Source organism: Dioscorea cayenensis, chromosome 19 (assembly GCF_009730915.1).
Source record: "Dioscorea cayenensis subsp. rotundata cultivar TDr96_F1 chromosome 19, TDr96_F1_v2_PseudoChromosome.rev07_lg8_w22 25.fasta, whole genome shotgun sequence".
Taxonomy (NCBI): domain Eukaryota; kingdom Viridiplantae; phylum Streptophyta; class Magnoliopsida; order Dioscoreales; family Dioscoreaceae; genus Dioscorea; species Dioscorea cayenensis.
This window is the reverse complement of record NC_052489.1, coordinates 21,753,685-21,768,711: the sequence shown is the minus strand read 5'-3', so window position 1 is coordinate 21,768,711 and position 15,027 is coordinate 21,753,685. Positions and strand designations below refer to the sequence as shown.

General features: G+C 34.1%; 2 protein-coding genes and 1 pseudogene across 3 annotated transcripts; 2 read left to right on the top strand and 1 right to left on the bottom strand.

Moving 5' to 3' along the window:
• Positions 1-683: 683 nt before the first annotated feature.
• Positions 684-1,309, top strand: LOC120250189. Its single transcript, XM_039258981.1, has one exon. It carries the CDS (start codon positions 800-802, stop codon positions 1,130-1,132), a length of 333 nt encoding a protein of 110 aa, XP_039114915.1. The 5' UTR covers positions 684-799; the 3' UTR covers positions 1,133-1,309.
• Positions 1,310-3,561: 2,252 nt separating this feature from the next.
• LOC120249566 (protein MOS2-like) lies at positions 3,562-7,945 on the top strand. 2 transcript variants are annotated; one of them, XR_005532853.1, is made up of 3 exons: positions 3,562-5,032; positions 7,084-7,176; positions 7,545-7,945. XR_005532853.1 is itself a non-coding variant. In XM_039258119.1 (2 exons), the coding sequence occupies exon 1, from the start codon at positions 3,626-3,628 to the stop codon at positions 4,991-4,993; it is 1,368 nt and encodes a 455-aa protein (XP_039114053.1). In that variant the 5' UTR covers positions 3,562-3,625; the 3' UTR covers positions 4,994-5,032; positions 7,084-7,309. The 2 variants fall into 2 exon arrangements, 1 of the variants encoding a protein (XP_039114053.1); XM_039258119.1 differs by lacking the exon at positions 7,545-7,945 and having other exon boundaries at positions 7,084-7,309.
• A 217-nt stretch (positions 7,946-8,162) lies between these two features.
• Positions 8,163-12,888, bottom strand: LOC120249567 (annotated as a pseudogene).
• Between the last annotated feature and the right edge of the window lie 2,139 nt (positions 12,889-15,027).

Genomic DNA, 15,027 nt, shown 5'->3' with positions numbered 1-15,027 from the left:
ATCGGTGCTAATTTATTAATGCAACATGTCATATATGATTTGTCATGCCAACCAACGGCTCCCTCCATGATTCATTTTGGAAGATGATTGTGTTTTCATTTATCAATCAAGTACATAGAAGTCCGATTTTATGTAGAATGAAAAAAATGCATATGATTGACAAATGAGTAGGTGCTAACTTAGTTGGGATGTACTTATATTATAGTGATGCAATATTTTTCTCAAAGTAAAAATATAATAACACTAATCAATTAATAAAATTATTTATTTTTATTTTATTTTTTTATTTTTAAATCACCGCAAAGTTTAATTAAGTAAATTAAAGAAAAAATAACAACGAACCGCTCCAATGATTGATCCAAAGAACCAAGCCCATAAACTGGGCCATGAGTTTTATATTTTAAATTTGGGTCAGCTCAAACTATTCATTAGACCTATTAAATCTGAATTTAATTGGGTCAAAACGTCAATTTTTTTGATTGGATTGACCCTGCCTGGCCAAATGATGAAAGTGATATGTATAGATTACCAAAATCTCTTTGCATTTGCCTTTCTGAAATATTCTCAAGTTACATCCAAAATGTTCACTATAAAAGAAAGCTCATGTGGGACCCAATGGCCCTCTCCCGCCATACCAACCTCCACCAAAGAGTTAAAAGAGCCCAACAAAACCAACACCAAAACAAAGCATCGTTCCAGCTCATCCTTCTCCATCTCCAGCCCGAAACGAATCCCGTTCCTAGGGTTAGGGTTTCGACCCTCCTCCCCGGCGACCCATCGCCGGCGCACGGCCACCGCAATGCCATTCCCCAAACCCTCTCTCCTTCCTTTCCCTCTCCTCCTCCTCCTACTCTTCGTCTTCTCCACCTGCTCCTACGCCGCCGATGACCCTTGCGCGGTCGCCACCGCCGCGTCATGCCCGGTCACCTGCTTCCGCACCGACCCCGTATGCGGCGAGGACGGAAACACCTATTGGTGCGGCTGCGCCGAGGCGGCGTGCTCTGCCGTGAGGGTGGCCCGCCGAGGGTTCTGCGAGGTCGGCAATGGGGGCGTCTCTGGCCAGGCTCTCCTTCTTGTCCACATTGTCTGGCTTTTCGTCCTCGGCTTCTCTGTTGTCCTTGGCCTTCTGTGATATCGTCAAGATAGGTATTTTTTTTCTCTGATTCTTGCCTTGTTTGTAGATTTCTTTGTTGAAAAGAGGTGTTCTTGGTTGTATGATTTTCGCGGTTGTTAATCTCATCTAGACTCACATTTGTAGTAAATTCTTTCTTTGGATGCATAGTGGAAAATGATGATTCATTTGATTGCATATTGATTTCATATTTGAAACTCTCCCTTGGTGATATGTTTTTTTTCTTGGATTTTTTCCCCCAATTTTTGGATGAGAGGTGAAGGTTATTGTTTGGATTGAGATGAAGTTGAGGAGAAAAGAAGAAATCAAGAAGGAAAAATGCATCTTTTTGTTGTTTTCCATTGAATGATGTAAGATTGATAATCAAATGAAATAAAAAAGTGTGAATGAAATTTTCTTCCCTTTTTCTCTCTTCATTTTCCATTCCTTTCTTCTCTTTTCCTCTCTTTTTACATTTAATCCAAATGCACCCAGAATGGTTCATTAGGATTTATTATATGATTCTTTTCAAATGAAAACACATTTATACATTTATTATATGATACTTCTCTACTGGAAATGCAGTTATTGTATGATACTTTTTAAATGGAAATGCTATATGCAGTGCAAATTAGCTGATGAGATATGATTCAAGACAAAAAGCTTGCCTTTGAACTGGTAAAGTAGTAATGTTATGTACACTCACATTTGCATATATCCTTCTCTTTTTTCTTTGGACATAATGTGGAAATAATAAATTCATTTGATTTTATTCTCGATTATGTACTTGACGTTCAAGAGTTAAATCATTATATCTATTGATTTTTGTCATATGAAATATAATGAGTTGATTCAAAATTGAGTCCTCCTAGCTTTTGTCAAATTTTGAACCTTTCAGTCCTATCATTCTACAAATCTTTTTATTTGTATGCATGCCTTAGATTTAGCTGAGAAATCCTGTTCTTCTTCATTAGTGATCTGCTTTTGTCCATGAAATGTATTCTTTCCTGTTATTTGTTAACAACTCTAGTTTGTTATACAACCTTTCATATTCTGATGTGTTGTTTCCCTTGGTTACTCCACCATAGCACATAAACAGTTTGATTCTTTATGTTTGGCTTGTATGGCCATTGCCATTCAGAGAGAGACTGTAATAAAAATCTTAAACTTCAAGCACAATATCTGAAAGATTTTTTTTTTTTGTTTGATTTCTTTGCTTATTTATTAACTGAAGCTATGAGCCTATGAATATTTGTTCTAATGAATTTTGAATTCTAAGCTTTGAGTATGCTGTCATAAGCAGAGAGAATATGAATACTGATTTGTGAATTTATTCACAGGTCATTTAAATCCATATTTTCATGTCATTAGTTCTTTTAATGAACTTGCTTTCTTTAAATAAAGTAATATTTCATGTGTCTTCTTTTCTCTTTTGAAGTTCTAGTTCTTGCTTGTCTATGATTTGCAGTCATTGTGTATATGTGTGTGTGGTCAAGTCTGAATCATTTTAATCAGTTTAAAGTAATATTTCGTCCTCATTTTTTCAAAAAGAAATTTTTCATAAGGCTTCTCCCAACTCAAAAGATAACAGTTTAAATTCTAGCTAATATAAAATTATTTTCAAATGTATTTCATGTTTGCCACTCATTTTGATTTCCTTAAAATTAGCACAGGATTCTTACTCTTGTTTGGGTAGTATCATTTAATTACCTATATGAAAGATTTATCTTAATATGAATGATGCAGATTAACTACTTGAAATATATTTATGTATACTATCAAATAAAATAATTAAGTTAAATAAAAATTATTAACTATTTTATTAATAAAAATGAGGTATTTTATCCCAAGGCTTTTTGACCACCAAGTAACCGGAAAGATTAGTGTTCAAATAATATTATTAAATTATTTATTTAAAAAATATTAAAAATGATGGTAATACTTTTTTGTGATAAAAAAGATGATATCTACAACCATATAGTAATACATAATGAAGTAGATTAATTACTTAAAAATATATTTCTCAAAAATTTTAAAAAATCTTTGTAAAAATTTGATAGCATACATATACTGTTAAAATTTTTCACAATTCTATATAAACTCTACTCTAAACAAGTATCTTTCTCCTAGTGCACTTAAAATTTATCGAAGATTAAAAGTTCAAATTTTTTTAAAAATAAAAACATATGATATATGTACCAATTCCTACTAGCCGCACATGAAAAACTGTAATAGTATCAAATAATATAACTAATTAAAAAAATTAATTGATTAAAGATATACATATATTTTGATATATATATATATATATAATTTTCATTAAAAAGAAAAAAAGAAATGAATTCCCAAAAATTATTTTCATGATTTTTCCGAAGACAATAAAGTTTTTTTTTTAAAAATTAATTTTAATTATTTATATGATCAAGCCTTTCATACTCCAAACCAATTTAATAAACGAGCCAAACCCTAGAATTATTCATCAAAGAATCCCAAATTCTCTCTCAGATCGCAAAGATGAAGCTCTCCTTCTCCATCCCTTCCAAAACCTCCGCCGTCTCTACAACTTCTCAAGCCTTCTCCGACGATCACCGCACCACCGATTCCGATCCCAAGCCCGAGTACTTCACCGTCTTTGATGGCTCCCAACCCCTCCCCACTGTGTCTCCCTCCCTCGTCATCCCCCCGATCCCCAACTCCGACTTCCGTGCCGCTAAGAAGATGAAGAACCTCATCCCTCCTCCTGTCTCTGCTGACCCAGATGTCACCTCCGATACCCAATTCGTCCTTGACACCTCCGGTGCTGATGCTCCCGCGGGATCCATCCCCTACGGTCTTACGATCAGGGAATCAAAGCTCAAGGATGAATCGGAGGAGCGGGATCCTCAGTTGGCCGAGCTCCGGCGGTTCCGAGAAGATATCAAGAGCCTGCCAGCGGACCGCGGGATGGAGGAGTTTGCCGATGTTTCTGTTGAGAATTTCGCCGCTGCGGTGCTCGCCGGATATGGATGGAAAGAGGGCATGGGAATAGGAAGAGGGAATAAGGAAGATGTTAAAGTGGTCCAGTATGATCGGCGGCAGGGGAAGGAGGGGCTTGGCTATGATCCTTCATCTGCAAAGGATGCAAAGAAGAAGAAGGACCAGAAAGTGACCGTCAAAGAGGAAAAAATTGTTAGGGTAATAGATGGGAAGCATATGGGGTTGAAGGGCAAGATTGTAGAGGCGTTTGAGAAGATGGACTCGGGTTCTCCAAAAGTTGTGGTTTTGAAGTTGTTGGACAGTGGAGAGGAGGTTAGACTTGGTGGAGATATGATTGCGGAGCTGGGATCAGTGGAGGAAGAGAAGTGCTTGAGGAAATTGAAGGAGTTGGATATTCGGAGGAGGGATGAGAAGAAGAGTAGGGATAGAAGGAGGGAGGAGAAGAGAAGTAGGGATGGAGAAAGGGAGGCCACTAATGGGGAGCTTGCTAAGAGTTCAAATCAAGGCAGGAAGAGCAATGAGAAGGAAAGGGTGCCGGTCCAGTGGCTCAGAAGTCATATTAAGGTGAGGATTATCAGTAAAGACTTTAAAAAAGGGAAATATTACCTCAAAAAAGGGAAGGTTGTGGATGTTGTTGGGCCTATGCGGTGTGATATTTCAATGGATGACAATGGTGAACTAGTCCAGGGTGTGCATCAGGACATGTTGGAGACGGCAATACCCAAGCGGGGAGGCTCGGTACTCGTGTTGTATGGTAGGCATGAGGGTGTCTATGGTAGATTGGAGGAGAGGAACACAGAGAAGGAGACTGGTGTTGTCAGGGATGCGGACAGTCATGTTTTGATTAATGTGAATTTGGAGCAGATTGCTGAATATGTTGGTGATCCAAGCTACATTGGTTATTGAATGTACTGTAGATATTACTGCTCAGCGGCCTTCTTTAAGGTAATGAAGCCCTTATCTACCTTTAGTTTGTGGTGGTTTATATTGAAACATTGTAAATCTGTTTTAATTTTGTATTTGCTTTATATATTTGCTTAAATTTTATTAGGTAGTGAATGACATGAATTCCTATTAGGACATGTATGGATGCAGTATAATGAAACTTGTCTTGATGCAACTTGGGGCATTTGCTTAACTGTATTTTAATTATCATGTTTTATATTTGATTTGCCTAGCGGCAGGAACTTCATTTGTTAGTTTGGCAAATTTAAATTGGCAAAAGTTGCTAGACCATCAATGATGCTATAAAAGAAAAGTAGATAAAATAAATTGGTATGTCTGGTGAGTTTTGGTCTATTTGGTTATCCAGGCAAGATTACAATATGATCGTGTATTGAAATTAGGAAGATGTGAAGGTAATATAGATGAATGATTAAAACAAGCTATGTTTGTATTGCATGTATGTTTTCATTGGTTAGGAAGAGGCATATTTTCTTCACAAGCTATATGATGGTATGGAATAATTCACATTTGGAGATTAGTTCATTCTTCTAATTTCTCTTATGGGCTTATTATTGTTGAAGGAGGGTTTGGTACTCTATTGGTTGGCAGTTCATGAGAGGATAAAGCAATAGACAAATATGAGAACCAGAAGTTAGATTAAATTAAGCTGGAATTATTGTTTTTTGAACTTGAACCATTGCATTTCCTTTTAGAGATTTTGACTTGCTCAGATATATTCGTGTGTGACCATAGGCATCATAAGTTCTCAAAAGTTCATTAGCTACTGGTATGACAGTGCAGTAAAGGAATTCTTCTCTAATTTGCTTATTGCAGTAGATAGATTATTTTTGATAAACATATGCCATTAATATTGAGATTTTTGTTTTTGAGAGATTTTTCTTCAGCAATCCTAAACTGTACATCTGGGTGAAGGCCCTAGAACTTCGCAAAATAGTTTCCTGACCAAGTGTGTGTTACTTCTTTTGCACCCGTGTCATATTATGAATGATAGTTAATCATAGTGAGGAGCGTCAATTTGATGAGCTGTCAATTATTAATGCAACATGCCATTAGATTAAGAAAGGATTGGCCTATTCTTGAAATTTTTATAGGCAGTTCAATGCTAGTGGAGATTTGAAGATTAGAAGACCTTCAATCATACTTCCACACATACACTTTATAATTCCAACTGGCTTATATTGGATACTAATTTCTTGATTTATTCATAGCCATGAGCTCTTTGCATCAAACTTCTTAGATGTATACTTCCCTCTTGGATTGTAATCCAATCCTCCAACATCCTCTTTTGTTCCTGATCATTTCTATCTACTTTGTTTGTGGTATTTTTATATGTTTTGATACACTTCATTTTTGTTGCAAAATTTTCTTTATATAGGGCATAGATTCTTGGATAAGATTTATTCAATTTCATCAATTTATTAGTGGTAAGGTTACATAATACAAAGTGATAACCTTGTAAATAATTTTTGAGGAAGGATCGGCATCCCTGTGTCCACTTTTCCTACAATGGTGACTTATTTCAATATAATTTCTGATTCCTCTTGTGTAGGCCTTTGGAAAATTTATTATGAAGAAAAAAATATATATTATTATATATGATTTCATGGAACAGTGAAATTCAATATCACTTGAATATCATACATCTCATTTCTTTTATATCTTGATTGAATTAATTTTGGTCACTGGGAAATGGCCATGAAAATACCTCTTCACATTTTCAAATGTGGTGTGTGGCATGCGCACTGTTTTATTCCATGCATTATATTATAACGAGTCCATGAGTATGTGCATGCGTGTGTGTGTTTGTGTGTGTGTGTGTGTGTGTGTGTGTCAGGGATGCCTCTTTTTTCTTTTGATTTCATATATTATTTCATATACCACAACAAGTTGCTAGTCTCAGCTATTTGGAGTTGGCCACATGAATTCTTCCCTTTCCAAGTTGCTCATATATCATTTCATATTATATGTTTATTTATTTAGGTAAAAGTTCTAGCATGCCTAACCTGCTTGCTACATGATGTTGTTTGTAGGTTCTTTGGGAGAATTTCCGGCATGTCACTTGGCAGCTGGTTGGCAAGAGTGAACACTATCGACTCAAAAGATTTACATGTTCGGGCAAATTGGTTAGACTGCCCAAAAATGAAAATCTTGTGATTCCATGTCATATCCTGTATATTTGTGATCCCAACCAATTTTTCCATTTTTTGATTGTTGTTGTCTAAGAATATTCTATAAATTCACCCATTTGACTCTCAACCTCTTATGTGTGAGCATCTACAAGGCCAAATTGAGTTAGTTGCATCCAATTACATTTACAGTTTGAGCGGAAACACTGTAACTAGCGTCAATTTTATAGTACTGCTAACAGGAAGAAATCTAGGGAGGTTTCCCCAGCACTTTCTGTTATTCAAAATTGTGTTAAAATCATGTTTTTGTTTTCTAGTCATATGACTTTGCCTACAAAATTGCTGATCTTTGTGTATTAATGCAGAATGACCTGGCAGAAAACTCTAGGGAGTACTTAGTGAAAGAGTGAAAGTGGGACGATGAGTGTTTTTGGAAGTAGGCATTGGAGCATCAGTGTATTGACACAGGATGAGTGATAAGATTTCTCTCAGAGTCTCCAATTTCAGTACTTGGTGAAAACGGTGAGCTGAAATGTTCTTAGAAGTGGAGACTGGAGGATCAGTCTGTATAGCTTTATTACATGCCATCCTATTAACTTAAAAATAGACAGATTTTTATGCTTACAAATGCCAAACGTCTCAGTCATTCTTCCCTCTTTGTTGCATAATCCTAATCCAAGGTTTATAGATTGAGCAATTGGCATTACAAGCCAGGATGGAAAATCATGGGGGTTCAAAGTAGGAGTTGTACTCAAACTATTCAAGAATTTACCCTTCCTGATATTACTGAAGGGTCATGTACACATTTTCTTGTACCTTAAATTGGTAAGAGGAAGAAGGTAGAACATACATTATGTATTTCAGACATAACATCATACATAAAGCTGATTATTTCATATGATCAAAGCACATTGACCCTTACCTACTACTAAATATAGTACATATGCTCAAAACGCATTGATCCATATTCAATTATTTTTACATACTTGTCTAAATAAACCCTCATTAAATTAAAACACTCGAGCGAGCAAAATTCAGCCACTGTTAAATGGCTCATTTGAGAGAATTCTCAATATCAATCTCGAAACAATACTTGATGTCTCTGTTGATTAGCCGCTCGTGAGCCTCATTTATGTACTGAATATCAATGACTTCGATCTCTGGATATTTCTTCTTGGCTGCACAGAATTCCAGCATTTCCTGCGTGCGTTTAGTCCCACCTGTTGCAGAGCCTGCGATGCTTTTTGCACCTAAACACAATATTAAGAGATAAAGATAAATGAATTTGATGACGTCTTGAACACATTTTGTTGTATCGCCAGTTACGATAAGCTGAAGAAAACAAGACTATGCCCATTAGTAAAGAACTAGGTCATAAACGAACTTCACTAGGCGCACCAACGAGAACCAATACACCACAAGCCTTCAAGAGTGCCGAGTAGGGATCAAAGGGGTGGTCACCAGAGGCAACATCAATGATAAAGTCCAGAGTGTTTACAAGGGACTGCAAGAAAAATATAGATTTCATAATAATAAGCTTAAAGTTTCACTAATCAACACAGGTAGTAGGTGTTACACAATAATCAAAAGAAATTTTGTAGATATTCATCCATATTCAATAGCACTTTGCAACATACTTCGCAACATATCAAATTATTACAAAGTACATATATCAAAGATATGTTACTGCATTCAAAAGAACTTTACTACTCTATAGATATATACATATACAGTAGTTAGATAGTAAGCATATTTTTACCAAGGTATTTAACAAGATCACATTAAAGTTTGAAGCAGGTAAGAATGCCAGCATCTAAAGAATTTGGATATAAGAGATCCATCAAATTAAGGACATAAAAGTGAAAAAGATTTGTGAATGGTACCTTCATCTCTTGCTCATCTGATGAGATCACAAATTTATCTGCTCCTAGTAGTTCTAAAGCTTCCGTCTTCTTGGAAGCACTAGTACTGAAAACTATTACGTTCAAACCAAAGGCTTTTCCAAACTTCACAGCCAAATGGTCAAGGCCACCTAATCCAATGACACCGAGAGATTTACCAGATTGGTTCATCTTATGGCGAATCATTGGAGTGTAAACTGTGATGCCTGCACAGAGTAAAGGTGCGGCCTTGGCTGGTGGATAGCCTTCAGGTATCTTGTAGCAGAATCTGTGCATGCAAAGCCAACAAAAGGAATAAATGTCAAAATTGCCTTCTTGAGGCTGAAGGTTTATCATTAATCTATTGAGTTGTACATCATAGACGAAATTCATCTAAAGGTACATCATCCGTTTTAGAAAACCAAATTCACTATCAACTCAATAGATAAAAGGTTCATCACCCAAATCCTGGTCAGCAAATAGAACTCTCTATCCTATTATATTCCTATCAAATTATGCTTAATAAACAAAGGCAAGTGGTACTTTAACAACAATATAAGCAGTAAACCAATTATACAACATAAAGGCAAACTGCCACTACTAAAACAGTATCCAACTTACAAGTTTTTAACAGTGCTTCATTCTTTATGAAGTCCCAAAGATTTAATGCATGTGGGCATTCACTTTAAAAGACTTCTATCACATGCTAACATATGGCACAAGTTTTTCAAAGAAAACATGGACATGTTGCTGAGATGGGCTATTAAATTGAAATAGTTAGTGCAGGTTCAGGTTTGCTTGCCTCTCACTGACAACAATGTGGCCAGAATATCCCCCCATTGTAATCATCCCATACTTATCAAGGCTATTGAAAGTGAAAATTGGGTGTTCTGAGCAAAGTACTTCATTCCGTTCAATACAGTGCTCACAATCCCTACAAGAGTCAACAAATGTCCCAACAGCCACGTGATCACCAACTTTGAAGTTTCACATCTGAACCGATCTCCTTAACAACTCCAACAATCTCATGCCTGAGAAAAACAACAGAGAGAAAATAAATAATATGATTATTCATTTAGAATATTATATGGAGAGAAATAAATGGTGTGCTTAAGGTTCTAGTAAGATGGCACATCTATGTGCCATAACATTAAGTCATAGGAGGAACATGGCCATGCATCCGTTTTCCAATATGTCAAATTGTTATCAGTCACAACATCATGAGTCAAGGACAACTATGTCATCAGTAATGTTAAAAAATAAGCTTGTCATATCTTATCTTCGCTCTAGTGTCTCGAGCTTATTCCCTCAACAAAATTGATTAGAAAGAAGTTCATTGGTTATTCTGGTGATTAATTAGCATGACCAAGTAGTGGATCCCAATATGGTTGTGAGATGGAGCAAGTCGCATATCTACATCCAAAGGCACTTCATTTCTAATTCTATGCATAACAACAAAATCACTGGTTCCCTAAGTCTATGCAATACAACAGAATCAAATTTGAATATAAAATTACAGAGAAGCATCTAAAACTACTTTTTTTTTTTGTTAAAGACATTTGTCGAAATTTATAGAAAACATACCCTGGCACCAATGGATACTTAGCATCTCCAAATTCATTTCTCGCCCAAATAATGTCGGCGTAACAGACTCCACAGTGTTTTATGTTTAGGGATACATCATCAGAACAGGGAGCTCTGCACAACTTTGCAGAAAATTATTAAGAATCTAGGAAGAAAACTAATACAAACTTCAAGTCTCAACATCCACAACTTTAAATACAACGAATATCATAGTCAATAGCAAAAAAAAAGAAGGAATTCATAGCAAGAAAGAATGACATTCAAGTGGATTTGTTGTCTTAAGAAATAGAACTTTATATGGAAACACTTTGTGGCAATGGAAATAATCTCTCTCAAGCTCCTCATTGATTTACTGTCCACTTTCACAATATAGCAATTTCATGAGAGGGACCACACACAATAGCTAGTTAAAAACAAGTTTGTGGTCCTCACTAACAATAACATTTTCATTGGAACAAGTTATCACTCATAATGACGCTTTCCTATGTAATACCAATGCTCAAATATGGCTCCTTAATTTCACCATTATTTCTTGGCCATGTTTCATTTAACCTTCAATCAAATGTCATTTGGTTGGTAAGAAAAGCAACTGCATATCCATATATTGGCAATCAGTATTTTGGACCCACTGTTGAGATCTTCTTAGTGGTAGACAATGGTTAAAATCATAAAATGTTCATTCAGAAAATTGATTTTTCATGACCAAAAATTTCCTAGAAACTTCTCCTATATTTTAGAACTATTCCATCAGTAATGCTTGAAATCACAAATCATTTATGATGCCCACCCAAGTCAAATTCCATGGAAGTGATTCTACACAACCATGCTAATAAGATATAGTGTTTACTATGCACAAAAACAAATGCCAGTGCAAATAGGGATTTAACAACATTGAAACTAGCAAATAGGCTTAAAAAATAGAATGTTCTTAAAATAAAATGCAATTTATTTTCTAATCATCACTGAAAAATAAATATCTCAAGTGCAAAAGGGATACTCTTGTGCACACCTTCAGGTGAAATCATATGGTGAGAGTTTCCCGGAAGGATCTCTTGCTGCCCAACCAAGACAATTTTCATATTTAATTTCCTTGTCCATTTATATGCTAGCTGCAACACGTAACTATGGGTAAATTATACGTTAACTAAGAGTGACCATGTACTAGTCATTCTGTTGCATGAATGGTCCAAACTAGAACCACAATCGTCCTTGTGGCAAAGCAAGTAACCAAACATTCAAGACAACCATCTTAAATTAATCATATTGTCAAGTGCGATAACATTAAATTTGCTGCATCAAATTTATAAGCAAATTACATTTCCAATAAATTATATGGATATAAAGCAACACCACATGCTCTGCTAGAAGAAAAAGAAAAATTCTCAAATAAAGAATAAACCTTTTCAAAATTAACACTTAAATGAACCAGGTTTGCATCAAGACTGCCCTTGCAACCAGGACAAGGAGCAAACAAATTAATCATTATCCCTCCTGCTACCAAATTCAAGATGCAAAATATAGCACATTTCACTCATGGGGGATTCTATCCTTACCAAAGACATAACCCTCCTTGCATCAATATGTAAACTTTCCAATTCACAGACCCACAATTGTGGCATTACAATTGGTTGGAAAATAACAAATAATATGTCTAAATAACTAAGAAAAGTTCACTGCTCAATTATTAATTAAAAGGCAAGACACAAAACATCAACATAAAAAACACCAATTTGAGAAGCATAAAGGACTAATAAGTGTTCCAAAAAACATTTTAACCTTTCCTTTTCCAAAAGAAAACCCAAAGTAGAGCAAAATAAATGCTTTTAAATAGTACTTCTAGAAATCAAGTTCAAAAAGAGAAAAAAAGAAAATTGTTGATTAAAAATTTTGCTACCAACTTAACAGCCCAGGTCAACAGTATGGTTTCTCCATCTAACAACTCAAAGCACACAAAACAATAACCATCTAACACAAGTTCAGAAATTAACACAAAATCCAATCACTGAAATCACAGCATCGCTCAAACATCCACTTAGACCAAATCAAATCAATCGAAAACCAACCAACATCACACTCATAAATCTACGATGAAATACAGAAATATAAACACATAAATGGGAATCAAAATGAAATATTTAGAAAAAAACGATGATGATCGAAAGGCATTACAGTGATTTCGAATCAAACTCAAACTCTTCTCTGTTCTTCCGTGCTTTGTTCAATTGCGTATTTGGGCTTGGCTGCGAGAATTTATACATGGTTGGACATGGAGAAGGTGAACTTAACCAAACTATTACCGCCCAGTGGTTTTAGATGTATTTACTTTATTACCCCTTAAGAGGATCTTCTTCCATTTTTGCCCTCACATTTTCAGGTTGGTTTTTTTTTTTTTACAATTAAAATGCCCAATAATTAAAAAAAAAGAGAGAAATCCTATTAATAAATTTTAAGTATATATTTAGTTGATATTCAGAAAATGAAAACTATTTAATTCATAAAATTATAATTATTAACTGTTGGCTGGATTTTTGAATAAATTAAAAAAGAGTTTTTAATTTGTGTGTTAATAAAAAAAATTTTGTTGTCAAATCAATTAACTATTTTGATATAAAATTAATAAAAAATATTAAAATTAGTAAATACTCCAGGATAGTTCTTAGAAATCAAATTTATATCAATATTATAAATATTTTTTACATAAGTTACAAAATTTTATATACATCTTTCGGGTGTTTTTTACTTATTTATTTAGAGAATTTATGAAGCATTAATTTTTTAAAAAAATTTATCTTTTGTATTTAATTTGATTAGCAACTTCCAATAAATTATATTCAATTCCATATTTTTAAAAAATATTTTTAAAAAAAATAATTTTGGAAAAATAATACAATTTTTTATAAAATTTAGATTACTAACTAATTTCAACAAATTTTCTTTATCTGTGTAAATTAAGTAAATGGACAAAAAAAAACCGAAGAGAGTATTTATCAAAGCATTCTCACAAAAATCCAAAATATTATTAAAATATAAAGAAATTTGTTTGATGTATAAAACATCCTTCTAATTGTATTTATATATAATTTTTTGGTTTTGAAGTTCTCCAAGGGTATTTATATCAAATTAAACTCCAAGAATATTAGAAAATTATTAAGTAAATTCAACATTTTGATGAAAAATTATCTATATAACAAAAAAAAAAAAGGGAACCAAAAGACGTCAAGCATGACGTCAACCTTAGTTGATACATAATCAATGATGAATGCATTAATAATGCATGGATTAATAATCCACCTTAAAAAGGATGGTATGTGTTGATTTAGTCAAAAGTTAGGCACACATTGATCATTTAATAGTCTATTAAAAAAATTTTATCATGATATTTATTTTAATAGTTTATTAAAAAAAAAAATAGATGCTCTACTCACTATGTTCTTAGTTGAATTGTCATTATCATAAATTTATAAATTAGAAATAAAATGGATTCTTGATGGTTATACTTCAGAGTGGCATGATTAGTTATCAAGTTTCTCTGGTCTAAAAGAAATCAATCAATAGATAATTAGGATTAATAACAAAGTAATTAGCATATCTGTACAGTTACAATGATTTCAGGTTTTCTTATTGAGTTTATATTTTTATTATTTTATTTAAATTTTTGACATAATGTTAGAGTGAGATATTGGTCTTGGAAATTCCATTAACTTCTTAGACATGCGTAGACCAAAACTAACATAATTAGTGCGTGTGATAATTGACTATATATCTACGTGAACTTGTTTATCTATCTATTAAGTCTGACGTCGTGGATTGGCATTATTTGACAGCCAAATTATGGCATGACAAAAGGAAAGTGACGTGGCAATGATGACTTAGCAAAGAAAGTAATGACTAGGATGATGATGTGGCGAAATGTTGGTGTCATGACATGTGAAGCTACAAAGGTTAAAAGATCATGGTGGAAAAAATATTCCTCTCAATGAAGTCATGTGATGATCAACTATTTTTGGAAAGTGCATCAAGTCTAAAGGATCTCTTCAAGAAGGGTAAGTTTTATTTAAAGTATGTTTATCTATCCTTGGTAAGATCTGGGATGATAAATCATATATTTGATAGAACTCTTTTTTGGAAAGATCTATTTTAAAGAGGGAGAGGAATATTCTATCATTGGCAAGATTTCAAGATCATGAAGATTGTGTGGAACTTAGTTTGGTGAGAAGCTATTAGAAGACACAAAGCTTAGTTTGGTGTAGAGCTATTTGAAGACACAAACTAAGTTAGGCAAGGACAAGCCAATGAGATTATCAAGACCATATTTAGCAACACAATTTAAAGGAAGATCCAAGAGCTAATTATGGGCGGAGCTATTCAAGAATACTAATCATAT

Coding starts and splice junctions, on each gene's coding strand:
- LOC120250189 (XM_039258981.1), top strand. CDS start 800: ATGCCATTCCCCAAACCCTCTCTCCTTCCTTTCCCTCTCCTCCTCCTC.
- LOC120249566 (XM_039258119.1), top strand. CDS start 3,626: ATGAAGCTCTCCTTCTCCATCCCTTCCAAAACCTCCGCCGTCTCTACA.